The 17,872-nt window shown below is 39.7% G+C and overlaps 2 protein-coding genes across 2 annotated transcripts in view; both read left to right on the plus strand.

Annotated features, from left to right (window-relative positions):
- The window catches only part of frem1a (Fras1 related extracellular matrix 1a), a 59,028-nt gene extending 52,399 nt beyond the window's left edge, over positions 1-6,629 (plus strand). The window contains exons 26-37 of the mRNA XM_034106235.2: positions 1,346-1,547; positions 1,908-2,052; positions 2,134-2,263; positions 2,354-2,426; positions 3,237-3,386; positions 3,610-3,818; positions 3,932-3,979; positions 4,351-4,533; positions 5,049-5,174; positions 5,618-5,733; positions 5,899-5,984; positions 6,427-6,629. Of these exons, the coding sequence (XP_033962126.1) occupies positions 1,346-1,547; positions 1,908-2,052; positions 2,134-2,263; positions 2,354-2,426; positions 3,237-3,386; positions 3,610-3,818; positions 3,932-3,979; positions 4,351-4,533; positions 5,049-5,174; positions 5,618-5,733; positions 5,899-5,984; positions 6,427-6,629 (1,671 nt within the window). The remainder of the gene's footprint in view (positions 1-1,345; positions 1,548-1,907; positions 2,053-2,133; positions 2,264-2,353; positions 2,427-3,236; positions 3,387-3,609; positions 3,819-3,931; positions 3,980-4,350; positions 4,534-5,048; positions 5,175-5,617; positions 5,734-5,898; positions 5,985-6,426) is intronic.
- Positions 6,630-7,612: 983 nt separating this feature from the next.
- On the plus strand, positions 7,613-15,918 carry LOC117463789 (leucine-rich melanocyte differentiation-associated protein). The gene is made up of 5 exons (XM_034106236.1): positions 7,613-7,664; positions 9,967-10,164; positions 10,732-10,923; positions 11,001-11,078; positions 14,850-15,918. Exons 2-5 carry the CDS (start codon positions 10,013-10,015, stop codon positions 15,028-15,030), a joined length of 603 nt encoding a protein of 200 aa, XP_033962127.1. The 5' UTR covers positions 7,613-7,664; positions 9,967-10,012; the 3' UTR covers positions 15,031-15,918.
- The last annotated feature ends 1,954 nt before the right edge of the window (positions 15,919-17,872 follow it).

The following is a 17,872-nucleotide window of genomic DNA, read 5'->3' on the forward strand; positions in this document are numbered from 1 at the left end:
CACCTGTGTGGTAGTCTGGTCAAAAGTGGTCTTCAATGGCATTAAAACGATAAAAAACGATGCTGAAGTTAATCCATAGGTTAATCCAATGTGTCTGTGTCCCTTTGAATGATTTCTGATAATCCATGAGCAATAAATCTGCTTTTCGGTTTTGAGATGTCAGACCTAGATACAGCTTCACTCTGGAGCAAAACTTGTGCGCGAAGCCCCCACCTTTTCGTTTTGCCATGTGTGTGTGTGGGGAGATCCCCCTTCGATTCTATTGGCTCTAACGGTCAGAAAGAGGTGTCACATGTCAAAATCGAAGAAGGGGGGCCAGAGATAAGGAAAATCCACCCAAATGACCCCAGAAGAGGGTGTTTTTTCTAAATCTGTCTAAAAAGGTCAAATATCACTTGTTTTGCATCAATCTTGATACAGGGTTCTTATTATATGTTGTACTTTGGATTCCTAAAGCTTTGAGTCTACTAACCCATCATCCAAGGTTAGTTTTCACTATAAGTACAAAATATGTTTTGGAAGGACACTATAATTTACAGTTTTTTACCATGTTCAATCTGAATTTTCTTTAAAATAAAAAACATCTATATTGATTCTGACTTTTCTACATCCAACTCACAGGTTTATCATTACTTTGAGAAAAAAGATTATTAATTTAACCCTTTTAGAAGATATGGTCATTTGTTCTGGGAATGTCATTTTCGAGCCTGAGACCTGAAAAACAGGCTCAGGGCTTAACAGGTTAAACACCATATCTCATTATTGTATTATAATTATTGATGCATTAATATATCCATCACTTCATTGTTGCACTACCCTATAACAATACTGTATATGATGATATATTTATTGAATTACATTGTGTCTTAATAAGCTAAATCTGCAAAGTAACTGGTAAATAAATCTGTAAAATAAATGAAGTGGAGTAAGAGTACATTGTTTGTTGGAGTAAAGTGGAAGAAATACCAAAATAGGCTAAATGTGTGACGTAAAGGTGAAGTGGGTGTGTTAACCTGAACAAGGTTATATTAATGTTCTGTCTAGGACTATAAAGTCATGTGTCAGAGAAGTGTTCGCCAGCTTTCTTTTTCATTATACTTATATGCTGTAAATAGCACCTTGTCACTTCTAAGTTTGATTTAAAACACTATGATAGTAAATCTGAAAAAAGTAGACAGAAGGTGTGATGTTGGTTGTGATGTGGTGCAATTAAAAAAAAAAACATAGTTCAATTTGTGTTTCCGTATAGGTTATGACACATTATTTTAGGTCCAAACTTCTCTATTTTCTATGCTGTTTATGTTAACCAATCTTTATTTCATCGACAAACCATATATCATTTCAGATCAAGCCTTTGGACAATACCTATCCTGAGGTTGTGAAGCTGATCCCTCTTTGGAAAGCAGAGCCTCTTGGCGACGGACGACACGGGATCTTTGTGTCGTCTCGTGAGCTGAAGGCCCAGGACAGAGACAGCAGAGACGACGAGCTGATAGTCAGCATCGTGCGCCAGCCGTACTTTGGATACCTAGAAAACATGACTACAGGTCAGGAATCAGAACACAAATCAGAATACCTTTATTTGTCCCACAGAGGGGACATTTACATTGTAACAGCAAGAAAAGAGCCAAAGACAGCTTAATATTCATTACGAAGCATGTATAAACTATTAAAGATAAAAGTAGAAACAATTTACGATTTACAAAATACCAGTAACAGTTGTGAGATAGAAGCCAGGTGATAGTATTAAAGGTGGAAGTATATTGACCGATTTATAACACAAGTTGAGTTGTCTAACTAAGGGAAAGGAGCCAATAATAAATATTATATTTATGAAGCCAAATATACCTTATTTCCACGTCTTAGCTTAGAATGACAAACACATGTATTTGTTTGTGCTCTTGCAGGTGGTTTTGTACCACATCGCTTCACTCAGACGGAGCTGAATAAAAGGACGATCGTCTACATCATCAACCCCCACAGGGAGTCCCTCACAGACAGCCTGGAGTTCACAGTGTCCGATCCTCTAGGGAACACTGGGCCCCCTCACATGTAAGAAATACATTGTGACACTGATTCTTACCCAGAGCTTGAGTTCACAGTTGATTGTTTGGTCTTGAAATTGCCTTGCAGACTGAAGTTCAGCTGGTCCACGGTGGAGCTGTCTCAGCCTGAGTACTCTGTCAGTGAGGAGCACAGAACTCTTTCGCTGGACATCATCCGAAAAGGAAACCTGGCAGAGTCTTCATATATCACTGTCGAGGTGTGAAAGCCACTGCTCTTAACTCACTGATGCTTGTCCTTTTCTTACAAACTTTAAGAGCGCTTTCTGTGTTATGTTTCTTTATCGTAGGTGAAGGAAGTGAGTGCAACAGCTGGAACAGATTTCCTCATAAGCCCCTCTTCCCTCATTCAGTTTGATCCAGGTTTGTCCCGATTTATTATTTATGCATAAAGTAATTTGACTTAACATGGTCAGTTCTTCTAGCCATCCTTTAGAAAGCCCTCTGTGGCCTCGGACCAGTGCTCACTAGTCTAAGAAATGTAACTTCATGATGTCATCAGGGTTATTCAGGAGATGACAACATTTCAACCAAAAGCCTTTGTTTCCACCAAGGGGGGTTGATCTCGAAATATGTCAGGAATTTTCCGGCAGGGTCTAGCTAAAGATACTACAGATGTGCATTGTGGGAAGTGTGGGATCCAGTGTTATAGTGCTTGACCCACACTAGCAACTTGATCAGTTACAATGGAAATAATGCAGCTTTAATCAATGTTAATGTTTTTGTAACAACAGATGGTCATACTCTATATGGGAAGAGATGATATGTCATATTGATCTTTATATGATACCATAGAGAGCCAGATAGCAATACACTCCTCGTATCCATCCATGGTAAACAGAAGGAGAATGGTTAGATTTAATTCCTAGACATGTATTTTGTTTTTAAATACTGACTGTAGCGTTATGACGACATTGTACACAAAGCTCTCTTTGCCTCTTAAGATCACTTCTGATCACAACTTTTGAGAAGTAAGCTAACAAAGCAGGTGACATGTTTAGTACTAGAGCACTAGATGTGGATGAAAAAGCCCAAATAAGCAAAAATGCGTGTACAAATGTAAGACTGTTACTTCTACAAATAAAACTATAATTCATGTCAGTTATTCAAAGTCTTCTTCAAAATGAAAACTACACAACAGGCACAATACGTGTGATGTTTCTGTCTCTATAGGAGTATCAAAGAGGAGCTGGCAAACTGAGATTATCCAGGACCACCTGGAGGAGGCGGTGGAGATATTTGAAGTGCTGCTGGTGTCCCCTGAAGGCTCGGTGGTCGGCAGCATCAACAAGGCTCAGGTCCAAATCAGAGACTCGGGAAGAGGTAAATAAATATACCTAGTTTTCAAGATTTTACAAGATACTTTTTGACATTTCATTAATTGATATTATCAATTTGTACATGCTTTCTTACCAAACAAACATTCTAGATTACACATTTAAATGAATTCATCTGTTTTTCATGTCCTGTATAACATAACTACTTAGGGAGTTGAGGATTTCCCAAAGACACTTACAAAACTCTGTCAAAACTTAAAACGCCACAGGACAGACCTGGCTGAACCAGCATCCAAAGGCTCCTGTTCTGGTAGGAAAAGAGATTGGATCAGACACCTACCCCCAGCATGGATCCATTCATCTGGAGAAACTGCCCCTGGGAACAGAATCAATCATCTGGGGCCGTGGAGACAGTTTATCCAGGCCTGCTGCAGATCGGCCAAGAAAGAAACTCAAAGTTCTGGACAATCCAAAATCTGTAAGCCCCTGTTCTTAAAGATCAGAACTATATGGAACTGTATCAAGTAGACATTTCACTTTTTGTTGCAGCACAATTTTTCCAGCTTAAAACTGTTACTGTTTCATTTTCAGATTACCCCATCGTCAGTGTTCCACAACGGGACAGACACTGTGTACACGGTACGCAGCAGCACATCATCATAACGGACAGTATAAGTCAGAAAAGTCTTAAAGATACCATACAATGCTAATTCTCAGGTTCTGGCAGCACCTCTTTTCACCCTCTGTCTGAAACCAGAGCCCAGTCTGCTCTGTTTGGTTAGCTGGCCGGCTCTGTTGTGATTGGTCAATTGCTAAGAGAGCTAAGAGCACTAGCAGAGTGCAATAGAAGAGCAATTGTTACTTAGTGATGTCCCTATGTTATTGAAGTAAATAAAGGAATCGAATGGAGGGGTTTCAGGCAGGGGGCATGCACACAAGCCTATAGAACAGACTACAGGAAAGAGAAAAATGATAGGGCTTCTTTATTCCTGCTGTCTCTTTTATTACAGTATCATGGCATCATGCAAATGCAAGTAGAGGACGACACCACCCCGTCAAGGAAGGGAAGAACGGCAAACATCCGTGTGGTTAGCAGAGGAGCACAGCAGCAGGGGCCAGCTGTGTTTACTAAGTCCAAATCAGATCCTCAAACAAAGATCTCTACACCTCAAAAAACAGCAGCTGAAGGACCAGTGAGTACAAGCCTTGTATAACCCTTCTTCTGCCTCTTGGGTAATGTGTCATTTTAAATCAGCAATTGCCTTGAAGCCACATGGAGTTGCTTAATCCTAAAATTGCCGTTTGTTTCACTGCATTCCTTTGGTTTGATATTGTGTTCATGGTTGCTTATTTCTGTTCTAGTATTCGAAAGAAAGGGATTTTTTTCCCCTTAGCAACGAGTATTGAATGACTTATTTTGTTTGTGACGAAGAGGCAGATGTTAGGAACAGCTACAATCCCTTACCTCAACTTCAGAACTGCTTCAGTCTCATCCATAATTGTCACTGTTATTTTTGGTCATTTCTTGTCACTTTTCCTGGATGTACTTTGGTATTGATGTAGGGATATGCTATATAATGACCTTAACTCGTTTGATACTTTCTATGTCCTACTCAGTACTTCCACAGTTTTAGGATTGATGATTGTGGTAAAACATATTGCAAAGCAGAACTAAACATATGTTCCTGTACTTTTGTACGGCTCACAGGCTGATAACTCTGTACCCAAGCCCTGTGTACCAGAACTGATTGGACTCCTGCATTTCAACCAGACCACCAATCAGCTGTTTCACTGCAATGGTGTCTCCTGGAAACCCTGGGCACCAAATGATCAGGTAATAAAACTCCACAACGAAGAAACACACTTTAATGCACTTCTTTGTATCTCTGGTGAGAAGATGTCTGACCGTGACAATATTTTCAAATTATACAATTATGTTCTACTTATGTTCCTTATATAAAGTTGCAAAGTTTGATCACAATTAAAGTATTGCTTGAACCTTTTGGAAATAGAGAAGTATATCATTCAGTGTTGTCAGCATAGCGATGAAAATCCAAAAAGAATTCTCCAAATGAATGATGTCAATGTCTGAAAACTAGTGGATCTAGGATAGAACCCTGTGGATCTCCGTTTTCCATATGAAATGTTTGTAAATCATTTTGTGAATCATTTGACAATTTTGCTTGAAAAATGTTGATGGACCGCAAAAATGATTTCCTAATTAAGTGAATTAAATGTTTATCTACAAATGACAACATATTTGCCCCTTTCACACAGATGATGAGTGGTCAGAAGTGTCCTCAGGGCTGGACCTTTCACAGTGGCCACTGCTACAGCCTCAGCACTGAGCACAAGGTCACATGGGGCGCAGCCAACAAGGCCTGCAGGGAGAGGTATGATCAGTGTGCTAATGGAAAACACACAGGGAAAATTAGGCCTAGAGCGTGCATATACATGCTTCCGATAAGTTGTCTGTCACACATAAAAACGATATAATTTGAATTGTATGCACTATCCTTTAGAATACACAACTCTCCCACTTGTATTTTTTATTACAGATATAAAAGCACTCTAGCAAGCGTTATCTCTAAATTGGACATGGACTGGCTTTGGGACTTTGGAGGAAGGAAACCATTTTGGATTGGTGGGTATCTTTCGATCACTTGATGCTACACTAGAGCTGGGCGATATATCAATAATATATATATATCCTGATATAAGACTTGTCATAGGTTCCTGATATCATTATGTGGAATGAAGTGTTGTACTTTCCTGGTTTTAAAGGCTGCATTTGTCTATTGAGGTATTTGGTCAAACATATTATGTTTTTTGAAATTTGAAATACTCCATATTGATTAGTCCTATGCTACACATAAATCTTTCGTTCTCCTAGTTTTTTTCATTTTAGAGCACACTGAAAAAACTGAAACGCTGACTTTAATTAAATATATTATGTCAACAGATTCCACATACATGTATTATTTTTGGAATCTGTTGACATAATACATTTAATTAAAGTCAACGTTCAAGTTTTTCACAGCATAATTGAAACCCTCTAACTGGCTGTTTCTGTCCTTCTGTTTCAGGCCTGAATGACAGGGAAGGCCGAGGGCGCTGGGAGTGGGCGGGGGGAGAGCCGCTCAGCTACACCAGCTGGAGAAAGACCCCTCCTCGGTCCAAAATGAAGGGAAAGAAAAAGTGCATCCTGGTGGGGAGAAGGGCAAAGTGGCAGATCAGGGACTGCAAGACGGGCAGAGGTCATCGCTTCGTGTGCTCCAAAAGAACTTGATCCGACAGTGTGTGCAGCATCACAGCCATGAGCCACTGTGGTGTTTCAGAAGGGGAAGGACTGATCCTCGGGACATTTAAACTGCAATACCGGAGGGAACTTTCCTGGAAATGTTCATATCATTTTATTATTAATGACATAACTGTTTAATGAGTAAAGTGCTACACTAAGAGACATTGTTTACACGGCATCTATTCAAATTAACCACTGAACGTATTGTTATAAACCGTATGAAAAGCTCACGAGACGTTTTTTAAAATGTATTCAGTCTATTTTCCAGACTTGCTGACTCCAAAATATAAGTTTGTGCTGTGGGAACAGAGAAAAACAGAATACAGACATGGACAAAACATCCACTTTGTGAAATTCTGTCTTTGTTTCAATATTATTTGACAGTATGAAGATTAGCTTTAGCTCTTAATTTCTCTAAAGATCATGTCAAACCTCATTATTTTATTCAGAGATGTGTTTACTGAATTGTGTGACCAGACAAAAACCTCTGAATAAATGTCAAAATGAAATCATAGTTGATTCTATAAATTAAGCTATAGTGGATTTTCTATTTTTCTTTCGTTTGAATTAATGTGTTTTAAAAGGGGTCTAATGTTACAGTTTAAAACAGTTGAAAACAATCCCTACAGTATTAACAGGAAAAATAAAATCTGTGTTGTAACATTTTCTTTCTCAATTCTTTGTTCGGATCTGTAAGTGTCATTGTGAACATTACTCCAAAAATATCTTAATTATAGACCATGCTACTTCTCAGTCAAACAGTATGTCATTGTTTATGATAATTCTTCCATCATTAAGTACAGTGAAACAATATTAAATGTTGACATGTCTTCACGGTTGAAAGCATTTTCCCTTTTTGAGAATTCAACATGCTCTTTAGAGCCGGTGGACTTGGTCCTGTGAACCACAAGCAGCAATGTGATTATCCCCATCATGTGATCTACCACGGCAGTATGAAAGAGGGCCTTTTATCTGTGCTCTGAGCAGCTCTCAGAGGGTTGCATGCACAGCCTCTTCAGCTCGGTAAGTCAAGCTTCAACTTAACAGATTTATAAAGTACGTGATGAATGTGCATGCTGAGGATAGATTTAAACGTTAGTGTTTTATAGACTACCCGGACAAACTGAAATATTTGTGTATTTTATGATTTTATGATAATGGCAACATGTTATGGTTGAGTAATTGATCAAAATGTGTTCCTAACAGATGCATTTTGTACGCCAGTTAGAGGAAAGTCTTTGAAACTTTTAGGATTCACCACCTTTTTATGGAATGCATTAGTTTGCTGTTAAGAAACAATATAGTTGCAAGCTCACTTACTCTACAGTGTCGAAGGCATGGGCCGTGGCTAAAATAATGTATACTTTTACTATACTGAATTGAAAAATGAAGAGCTTTTTTAAGCATGGAGACATGTCACAGAAGAAGCTCAAAATACTAATATGAACCTGAAAATGAGCAGAATAGGGCCCTTTAATATTTTAAGGAAAGCTGTAACATGGTTCCACATCTCTTGAATGCCATGCAGCAGTTATTTGCTTGGAAATCTTTTGCTGTGTTATTGTGTGTGAGTGCATTTATTATGTTTTAATATTGTTATGTGAACCCTCTACTTTATACAAAGTGCAACCCTAGTTTAATTTATATTCACCTAAATGTCAGTCCCAGCATTTACTCCATAGTAAAATCCTTAGTACATTTTAGATGAAAGAGGCCTTCAGGTGACGTAGCACACCCTGTGGCTGCAGTTTAAGAGGTCACCGCTCCGTCGAATGCTTGGTGTCTCCCCCCCCCCCCTTCCAGTCTTCTAATACACAGCTCAGAATCCAGCTGTGTATCTACAGTGTATTCTATGTTACTGTTGTAAAAAAGTATTTTCACAAAAAATGTTATAGAATTCATTTTATTTCAGAAAAACCCACGACTCATCTATAATATATCATGTAATGTATTATGTAAATGTAATGTGTAATATATTAAAGTAATTAAGAAACATTTTGTTTTAAATTTCATTACTGAAGCGGTTTTAAAAATACTATAGAAGTATTTTTCAGATCGGAATATAATGTTAACATTTTCTTTACAAGCCAATCCCCCCAATAGTTTCTAACTGATCTCTTAAAATGACCCTATTTTGCTTTTCGGTGTATTCTCTTTCCCTTCAGGACTCTTTAAAGTAGAGACACTACATACTGATATACACCTGAACATCAGCAGGAGAGGACTCTTTAAAGTAGAGACACTACATACTGATATACACCTGAGCATCAGCAGGAGAGGACTCTTTAAAGTAGAGACACTACATACTGATATACACCTGAACATCAGCAGGAGAGGACTCTTTAAAGTAGAGACACTACATACTGATATACACCTGAGCATCAGCAGGAGAGGACTCTTTAAAGTAGAGACACTACATACTGATATACACCTGAACATCAGCAGGAGAGGACTCTTTAAAGTAGAGACACTACATACTGATATACACCTGAACATTAGCAGGAGAGGACTCTTTAAAGTAGAGACACTACATACTGATATACACCTGAACATTAGCAGGAGAGGACTCTTTAAAGTAGAGACACTACATACTGATATACACCTGAACATCAGCAGGAGAGGACTCTTTAAAGTAGAGACACTACATACTGATATACACCTGAACATGAGCAGGAGAGGACTCTTTAAAGTAGAGACACTACATACTGATATACACCTGAACATCAGCAGGAGAGGACTCTTTAAAGTAGAGACACTACATCCTGATATACACCTGAACATCAGCAGGAGAGGACTCTTTAAAGTAGAGACACTACATACTGATATACACCTGAACATCAGCAGGAGAGGACTCTTTAAAGTAGAGACACTACATACTGATATACACCTGAACATCAGCAGGAGAGGACTCTTTAAAGTAGAGACACTACATACTGATATACACCTGAACATCAGCAGGAGGGGACCCTTTAATATTGTAAGGAGTACGATAATGTGGATAATTCCACATGAAATGCTGTGCTGTGTTATTGTATGTGAGTGCATTGAATATGTTGTAATATTGTTATGTTAACCCTTTGTTCAGTGTATTTGTAAATGCACCATGCTGTAAGCCTTTAGACTAAAATATGTCATTTGTCATTTGTTCTACTCACATTTATTCTACTCATCTAATAATGACATCAAACCAACATATCTTCACTTTCTGTATCATCAGACTGTGAGTCATTCCTCTCTACTAACATCCATTGTTATGTTGTTATGTTGTTATGTTGTTAGGTCTTATCGTGACATAATCATCTGACTCTCCTAATCTCTATCAAAGCGAGAGGAGAGGAACTGGAGAGGGTTCCCTGCTGAGGGTTCTTGTCATGGATCCTAACGCCTCAGGCCAGAGCAGCCCCTCCAGCTTCCAGTGGCTTTCCTTTGCTTACCAGGCACTGACAGAGATCCCATATGAAGCCATCCTCCCACAGACAGACACCCTGGAGGTGCTGGACCTGAGCAACAACCTGCTGGATGAGTATCCTTTTATAACAAGCAGAGGCTGTAAGACCAGAGAGCCCCTCCCTGTTCCTTTGTTCCTCCTCTGTCTGCGACCTCACCAATGGTCACTGCACCGCTCTGCTTAACAGGAAATCATGCTTCACTGGGAATCATTTGTAGAAAAACAAGTTTTACACAAGACAGTAGTGGAATATTACTAGGTACATTTACTCAATTATTAATTATTAATAATTTTGAGATACTTGAGTATTTTCATGTTATGCTACTCTATACTTTTACCTTACTACATTTAATTTAGAGGCTAGATTTTACTCAATTGTTTCCACTTATTTAGTTACTAGCTACTTTATATGGAAAGCCACACTGCTACCATGGCTAAAGACACATTTATGAAATCTTGCCATGTAAGAACAAACTGACATAGCTGGTGGGAACTACTACCAGCTATGTCTTGCAGTGGCTTATATATTCTTTAAAAAAATTCAATTTGAGTTTTTGGAGTAATCCATTTTCTCCATCCAAGCTCAGCTCTGTGTTAAACGGTAGTAACCTGCGCAGTGTGAGTGTGTTGTCCTTCATTCAGTGTGTATTGGAACCCGGCTCTGCTGGGGCAGCTGGAGAAGCTGAGCACTCTGATCCTGGACGGCAACAACTACACCTCCCACATCAAGTTCCCCTTCATGGCCAGCGTCACCACCGTGTGCATCAACAAGAACAACATCAACAACCTGCCCGTATTCGTGGAGGAAATCTGGAGGAAGTTCCCCAACATCAAGTGAGCGTGGAACCCTGTTTCAATACCGGGAGGTTTCATTCCTCGTCGCATTCTGATTCCATATCTCTCTCCAACAGGATCCTCAGCATGATGAACAACGAGGCAGCACCGAGCTATTTCAATGGAGGAAGTCTGACCCAGTACACAGACTACAGGTGAGCATAGGCCCTTTTTTACCAGTGTTGTAAGAAGTACCTACATCTTATACTCTAGTAAAAGTACACATACCACAGTGTAGAAATACTGTTACAAGTAAAGGTCCTGCATTCAAAATGATACTTAAAGGTTTCCTCTCATGCTGTTTTTAGGCATATATTATGGGTCTCAGATATATATATATAAAAATATATAAAACATGTCTATGAAGTGTTTTGCTCAAAATACCAAACAGATCTCCCATTGTAGCCTGCCTCATACCCCTCTATTTCAGCCGTGTTACTAAAGTGCTGATTCTGGGTCCGTAGCTTTAAAAAACAAAAAAAAGGGGTGGGAGCTCAATGCTGCCGTGATGATGTGATGAAGGCATGTACAAGTGTTTCTGCCACAGAGTCGGAGAGTGAAGGCCGGAGTCTGGCAATGTTTTTGAGATGGTAGAAGGCGGATTTGGTAACAGATTTGATGTGCGCCTGGAAAGAGAGGGTGGTGTCCAGGATGACTCCCAGGTTGCGGACTTCAGTGGACGTGGAGATGGAGCTGCCGTCAATGGCCGTCTTGGGAGCCACAATCATGAGCTCTGTTTTATTTCTGTTGATTCTGAGCATGTTTGATGACATCCAGTTTTGTATGTCCTGTAGGCAGTTGACAAGAGATAGAGGGGGGAGCTGAGTGGACGGTTTGGTGCAGAGATAGAGCTCTGTGTCATCAGCATAAGAGTGAAAGCTGAGACCATGTTGGCGGATGATTTGACCAAGTGGGAGCATGTAGATGGTGAATAGGAGGGGTCCAAGCACAGAGCCTTGAGGTACACCTTGGTTAACTGGGGCCGGAGGGGAGCTGCAGTCACTGATGGTGACAAAGTGTTTCCTGTTAGAGATGTATGACTCGAACCAGGCAAGAGCTGTGTCACTGAGGCCAAGGTAGTCAGACAGGCGGCTGAGGAGGATGGTATGGGATATGGTATCGAAGGCTGCAGAGAGGTCCAGGAGGATGAGAATGATGAGGCCAGAATCAGATGCGATGAGGAGGTCGTTTGTGATTTTAATGAGGGTAGTCTCTGTGCTGTGGTGGGGTCTGAAGCCAGACTGAAGGGGTTCGTAGAGCTCATGGTATGACATGTGGTGTTGCAGTTGTGCGGCAACTGCTCTTTCCAAGATTTTAATGAGGAATGGAAGGTTTGAGATCGGCCGGTGGTTGTTTATACTTCCACTCCACTTCTTTCAAGAGGAGAATATCATACTTTTTACTGGTAACTTTGTACATATAAAAATACATGAAATGCTGATGTGTAATAATGCAGTACTGTAGTACTAATCTACACAGCATTTTCTACATTTGGTCCACATTTACAAACTACAATACTGGAATGATCTTACATGAATTAAAACAGGAAGAGTACTTTAAATATATTTTGATGTGAAATTACATTTTGAAGTCTCAAATGTTGACTTTTACTTGTAGTGGAGTATTTTAAGACCATGGTATTTTTACTTTTACTCAAGTAAAGGATCTGGGTACTTCTTCCAGCCCTGTACAGATGTTTCTCTGGAGCTGGAAGACAACTCCAGTTAACATGTTCATTTTAAAAGATCTATCAAACATAGAGCACTGCTGCAGAAAGCATTTCAAATGCGGCTTTCACACCAGCGCTTTTCAGTTTCTAGCTCCGAGCGGGAGCTTTTCTGATTCAGCTCCGGTTTCCCTTTTCAGCTCCCGCTCTGTGCACACCGCCCACTGGCGCCCCAGAGCTGCCCTTGCTGCGTCATGACGTGACCGTTTACATCGCTGATTTGCTCCCCAACGGAAGCTCACAACAACAACAACAGCGTCGGGTCGATGATCGTGTTGCTTTTAATCACACGAAGCCAGAATAAATTGAATAACGACTTCTCCAACCTTATGCTTTGCTCCAGAGTGCCGTGGTTCATTGTTTATTAATGTGTTTCTGCAGCATTTACCGACCGCTGCAGTGCTGCTCTTCCACGGGAGTTTATTCTCCCGTTAGCTCCCGGTTAGCTCACACTGCAGCGGCCGCTCTAAAGTATTCACTGTCCGACTCACACAAGCAGCTGATGCATATCCCCAGTTCCCCTTAGCCTAAGTGAATGTGTGTCAGTCTGAATTGACACTGTTTGGTATCACAACGCTGTTATGAAAGTGTCTCTGGTATAAAACGGGTGATGTTAGCATAGCAACCGAAGCTAAACTGACTACTTGCATCCGATAGCTGCAATAATACAAAACAACACGTCTGCCTCTCTCCACAATGATCGATAACAGCGAACGGATGGTCAAAGTAAGGCACAAATAAACAGAATCACACGAAGCCTGGTTAGTGTTGCCTGACTTTATAAAGTGTGTTTATAAGCACTACTGCTTGTAGGCAGGCATAACAGTCGACCCATGGGAGGTGGGTTTAGTTTCCTGCACGCCTCGACGTAAGAGAGACGTAAGCGACGTCACCTCTTAGCTCCAAAGCTCTTGCGTCTGGACCGACAATTTTTTGGAGCTGGAAATGAAGCGGATTCCGGAGCTAAGAGCCGGCACAGCTCCGGTGTGAACTGGAAAACCTGGCGCTTTTCAGGCTCTAGCTCCGAGCCGGAGCTGAAAAGGCGCTGGTGTGAAAGGGGCAAAAGTGTCACATGCCGACATGTTCTATAGCGCCCCCGTGTGGTTAATCAGTGAGAGAGATGTGTTTTGTCAAAAGTGTGCTCGAGGAGTCTAAGAAAAGATATCTAGCTGATATCAACTTGGACATTTAGTCTCATTTGTTTTATTTACAACTTAAGCCAAATATAAGATATACTGTAAGACTACAGCCCAACATGAGTATAATACAGGCTGAGCTTCAGGAGAATATGGAAAGTCTTTACGCTAATAGATATCACAATGAATCTTATTATTCTTACATTAAACTCATTTTTACAATATAGCTTTTAAATATATGTACTTTAAAATTCTACACATTTTCCAACACATTGATCAATCTCATCAGATAACTTTGAACACTTAGAATAAGAAAATAAATAAGAAATCATGATTTAGTTTTAAAGTTTTCTGGAATGTAATGAAATGTGCTCCAATGCTAACGTTCGCCAAATGTAGCAACATCGTAGAGACGCAAATAGACAGTGTGTAAATAAGTTCCTAAACGGGTATTTTTATATATTTTCGGTGTGAAAGAAATCAAGTTATAGAAAGTCCCAATCTCCCATAGTGTCCCCCTTTCAACATACAGTTCAAGAAAATATTAAACCAACAAATTGATCCAACAGAGGGGAACATAACACTGTGAAGAAAATTCCTCAGGGCAACAACAATCCATCAATATCATGTCTGACACCGTGATTTAGAATGCCTATTTTCTAAATGAGCCTTTAAGTCGCAGGGTCCATAAATCAGGTCTGAGAGGACTGAAGACGTTTACAGCCCTCTTACTGACATGTCTATTAAGTCCTTTAACCAGTCCTTAAAGTTAACAGTTCGTCAGCACTAGCCACTGTCATCTTCAATTTCAAAATGTATAATGTCCACTCTAATTTAACAAAGTAATGGACATGATGTTATGTGCACACTAAGAATACATTATAGGTTTTTAAAACACATCATCCCTCAATATCTACAGGGATAATGCTACAGTGTAATCACATCACAACCGTAGCAGCAGGATGTTCTGCTCTTTATCTGTCAAGCACGTGCGTTGTAATCTGAGCTCATTTTTAAACTTGTGATTGACCTAAATAGCAGACTGTTGTCTCCTCCTCCCTCAGGCAGTATGTGGTCAGTCAGCTGCCCGGCCTGGAGTTCCTGGACGACACCGAGGTCCTGGAGCAGGAGCGGGTCCAGGCCAGGAGGACGTACCGGCTGCAGCAGAGCCACAGCAGCCGGAGGAGGAAGGACGAGTCAAGGAAACACACACACATGCTCAAAAAGTCAAATACTGTCATATGACATAGGATATCATGTGTTTTTATCAACCATTTTATGTTTGTTATATTACACATTGTATGTTTTGTATCTGCTAGTTTCAACAAATATGTAAAGCTACAGGATTTTTATGCTGAGGTAAATATTAAAATCCATGCACCATGTTCTATATAGAAGAGTTATAAAAGTAAAAATATAAATAGTAATATATTATTAATCATTTTCCACACCTTATGTCTAGTTACAGCATAGTGAACCCGGAAATGTGGAGTACCCCAACATTTTATGCTAGAGATGTACTGTATAGTAGGGTCCCCAGCAAATAGAAACTGCTGCATGCTAACGTGCATAAGTTGGGCAATTGGCACAATTAGCATAAATTGCGTCAATTACCAATTATTACCATAATGGCCTAAATGTGGATTTTCGATTTGGAGCGTTTTGGAGTGGTTTTGTGGGTATTGTGGCTGCTGAAACCATTTCTGATGATTTTCCAGTCAAAAAGGGCCGTTTTAAGCAGAAAGTGGCAATATCTCTCTGGGCTGATTTTGACTTCTTTGAGTAGACTAGTCTATTGTATATAGAGAGCACAAGATGAAGTTATTACTCTGGACAATTCTTTATCAAATAAACAAGCAATCTGTCCAATCCAAATGATCCAGAGTACCTTAAATCTTCCAAATCGACCTAAATTAATCTAAATCAGCCCACAGAGAGTACAAATATTGGCATTATCTGGTTAAAGCTGCTTTTTCTGATACTGTTCTGTCTGCTGCCGTCTGGCAGGCGGTACCGCAGCATCAGGACTAAAACCACCAGACTCAGGAACAGTTATATATTACACAGGCTCCGCCCTCTACTGGACTCTAGAGAGGCGACAGTCCCTCCCTTTCCGGGGAGCTCCAAAGTCAATGACATAATTGAAACTTGTTCTGTTCCACTTAAAATAAATTAAAAAATAAATTACAAAAATATCTGTTGAAATGTCATGTTTTTTTATTTAATTTTGCATCGAATATTTCCAAAATTCCCCAGCTTAACTTCCAATGGAAACTTTCCGGAAATGTACCGGAAATGTTTCGCCCCTTTGCAACCCTAGTTGTAATATAGTCAAGATAAAACATGCTTATGACATGCTCAAAAACTGATATTTCTTAAATCTGTATTCAAATATAGTTCCCTCTGTCAGCAATGTATCAACAACTACACACACATTTCTATCAGTATTTCTCTGTGTTGTGGTTGACATGATGATGACTGTTAGGAGTTAAGGGGAGAGGCTGAGCTTCACCATGAAATGTGCAAATTGACATAAAAATGAATAAAAGGGGGAAAAATGCTCCATGTTTTTTAGGCTGTAAACTTGAACTGTTATGTAAGCCAACTAGACAGACAGTTTATCACTCCTCCTCCTGTACGTTAGCAGATAAAAGGCATAACATACTTGAATGAATGTTAAATAAAGAATGCTGGAAATAACTGCATCTCCATTAGCCTATATGCTATGCAGAGACTGCCTTCTTCATGTCGTGAATTGTGTAAGAAATTAAAATCAATATTGAATGATGTAATCTAGCTTAAACACACAGTAAGCTTAAAACTGTTTTATTCTGAAAAAGTTTCCGGTTAAATTTACTTTGAAATGCTGTATTGAAAGGCGTTGCCGTTGTCAACAATGACCACACTAAAATTGAACACACTATGGCCCTTTCTCATTTCTCTAACTCCCCTCCTCGACTCCTATCCTCGATACTTAGTCCCGCCCACAGGAGATGCGAGCGGAGGAGCCGAGGAGGGGAACCGAGGAGAGAGGAGGGGAAGCAGCAGGCGGTTAGAGAAATGAGAACTCCTCTCCTCTGAGCGGTCATTTTAATGAGACGTCCATTAATGATGACAGGAGGCAGCAGCCTCTGTCTGATGGACACATGTGTTCATGACCACTTCTATATTTAGTTTTAATTCATTCACAGTGCGGTATAATGAGACAATAACAGGCTACAGATGCGGGGACACACACACACACACACACACACACACACACACACACACACACACATATATATATATATATATATAAATATATACAATTTCAGAATCAAACAGAGCACTCTCATAATAACGTAACACTATCAGAGACTGGATATATCTCCCCCTCCCCTCTGGTCGTGTTATGGAAATCTAGGACCCAAACACGGCTGGAGAGTACAAGTCAAAGTGATCAAAACAAATAAATGGTGAATCGAGAAAAGCTGTCTTTTGGTTATTTATTTGAAGCTTCAAATACACGATACAATAATATAATTATGTCACAAGTCGAATAGAGTATACGATAGTCTGCGTGAGAGTGAGCAGTACAATGAAAAAGCAGAGGTTATATATGAAAAGAGTGGGAATGTTATAACTCTTGTGTTCACACGGCGAAATTGTTATGAGACACCTTCTGGCCTTGAGCAGATAGCATAACGGTTCTTGTGTGACTGTGTATGAGTCTCCCAGTCGGCCAAAACAGCTGTGACCTTGCAGCGCCTGGGAATAAACCTATAAGAGAATATAATAGAATGATAATAGTAAAAGCACAACAAGAAATAAGAAGCATTTGGTTTAAGCATATGAAGGATATAATAAGAATGATATAATAAAAATGTCCACTACATTCTCCCCTTTTGATCATACTTGATCAATAAAAAAAACAAATGACAGGATAGACTGATATAACACATCAATGAATACACTCCATCGCTGGTTTAAGTAAACACATCACAAATATATCATAGAAACTGGCTGTTTTTGTGGAGGACAGACTCCAATATAATGTAAGCATAAGAGAGGAGATACACACATGATTATATTGATAAATCGGAATCAG

Source organism: Pseudochaenichthys georgianus, chromosome 18 (assembly GCF_902827115.2).
Source record: "Pseudochaenichthys georgianus chromosome 18, fPseGeo1.2, whole genome shotgun sequence".
Classification (NCBI taxonomy): Eukaryota; Metazoa; Chordata; class Actinopteri; order Perciformes; family Channichthyidae; genus Pseudochaenichthys; species Pseudochaenichthys georgianus.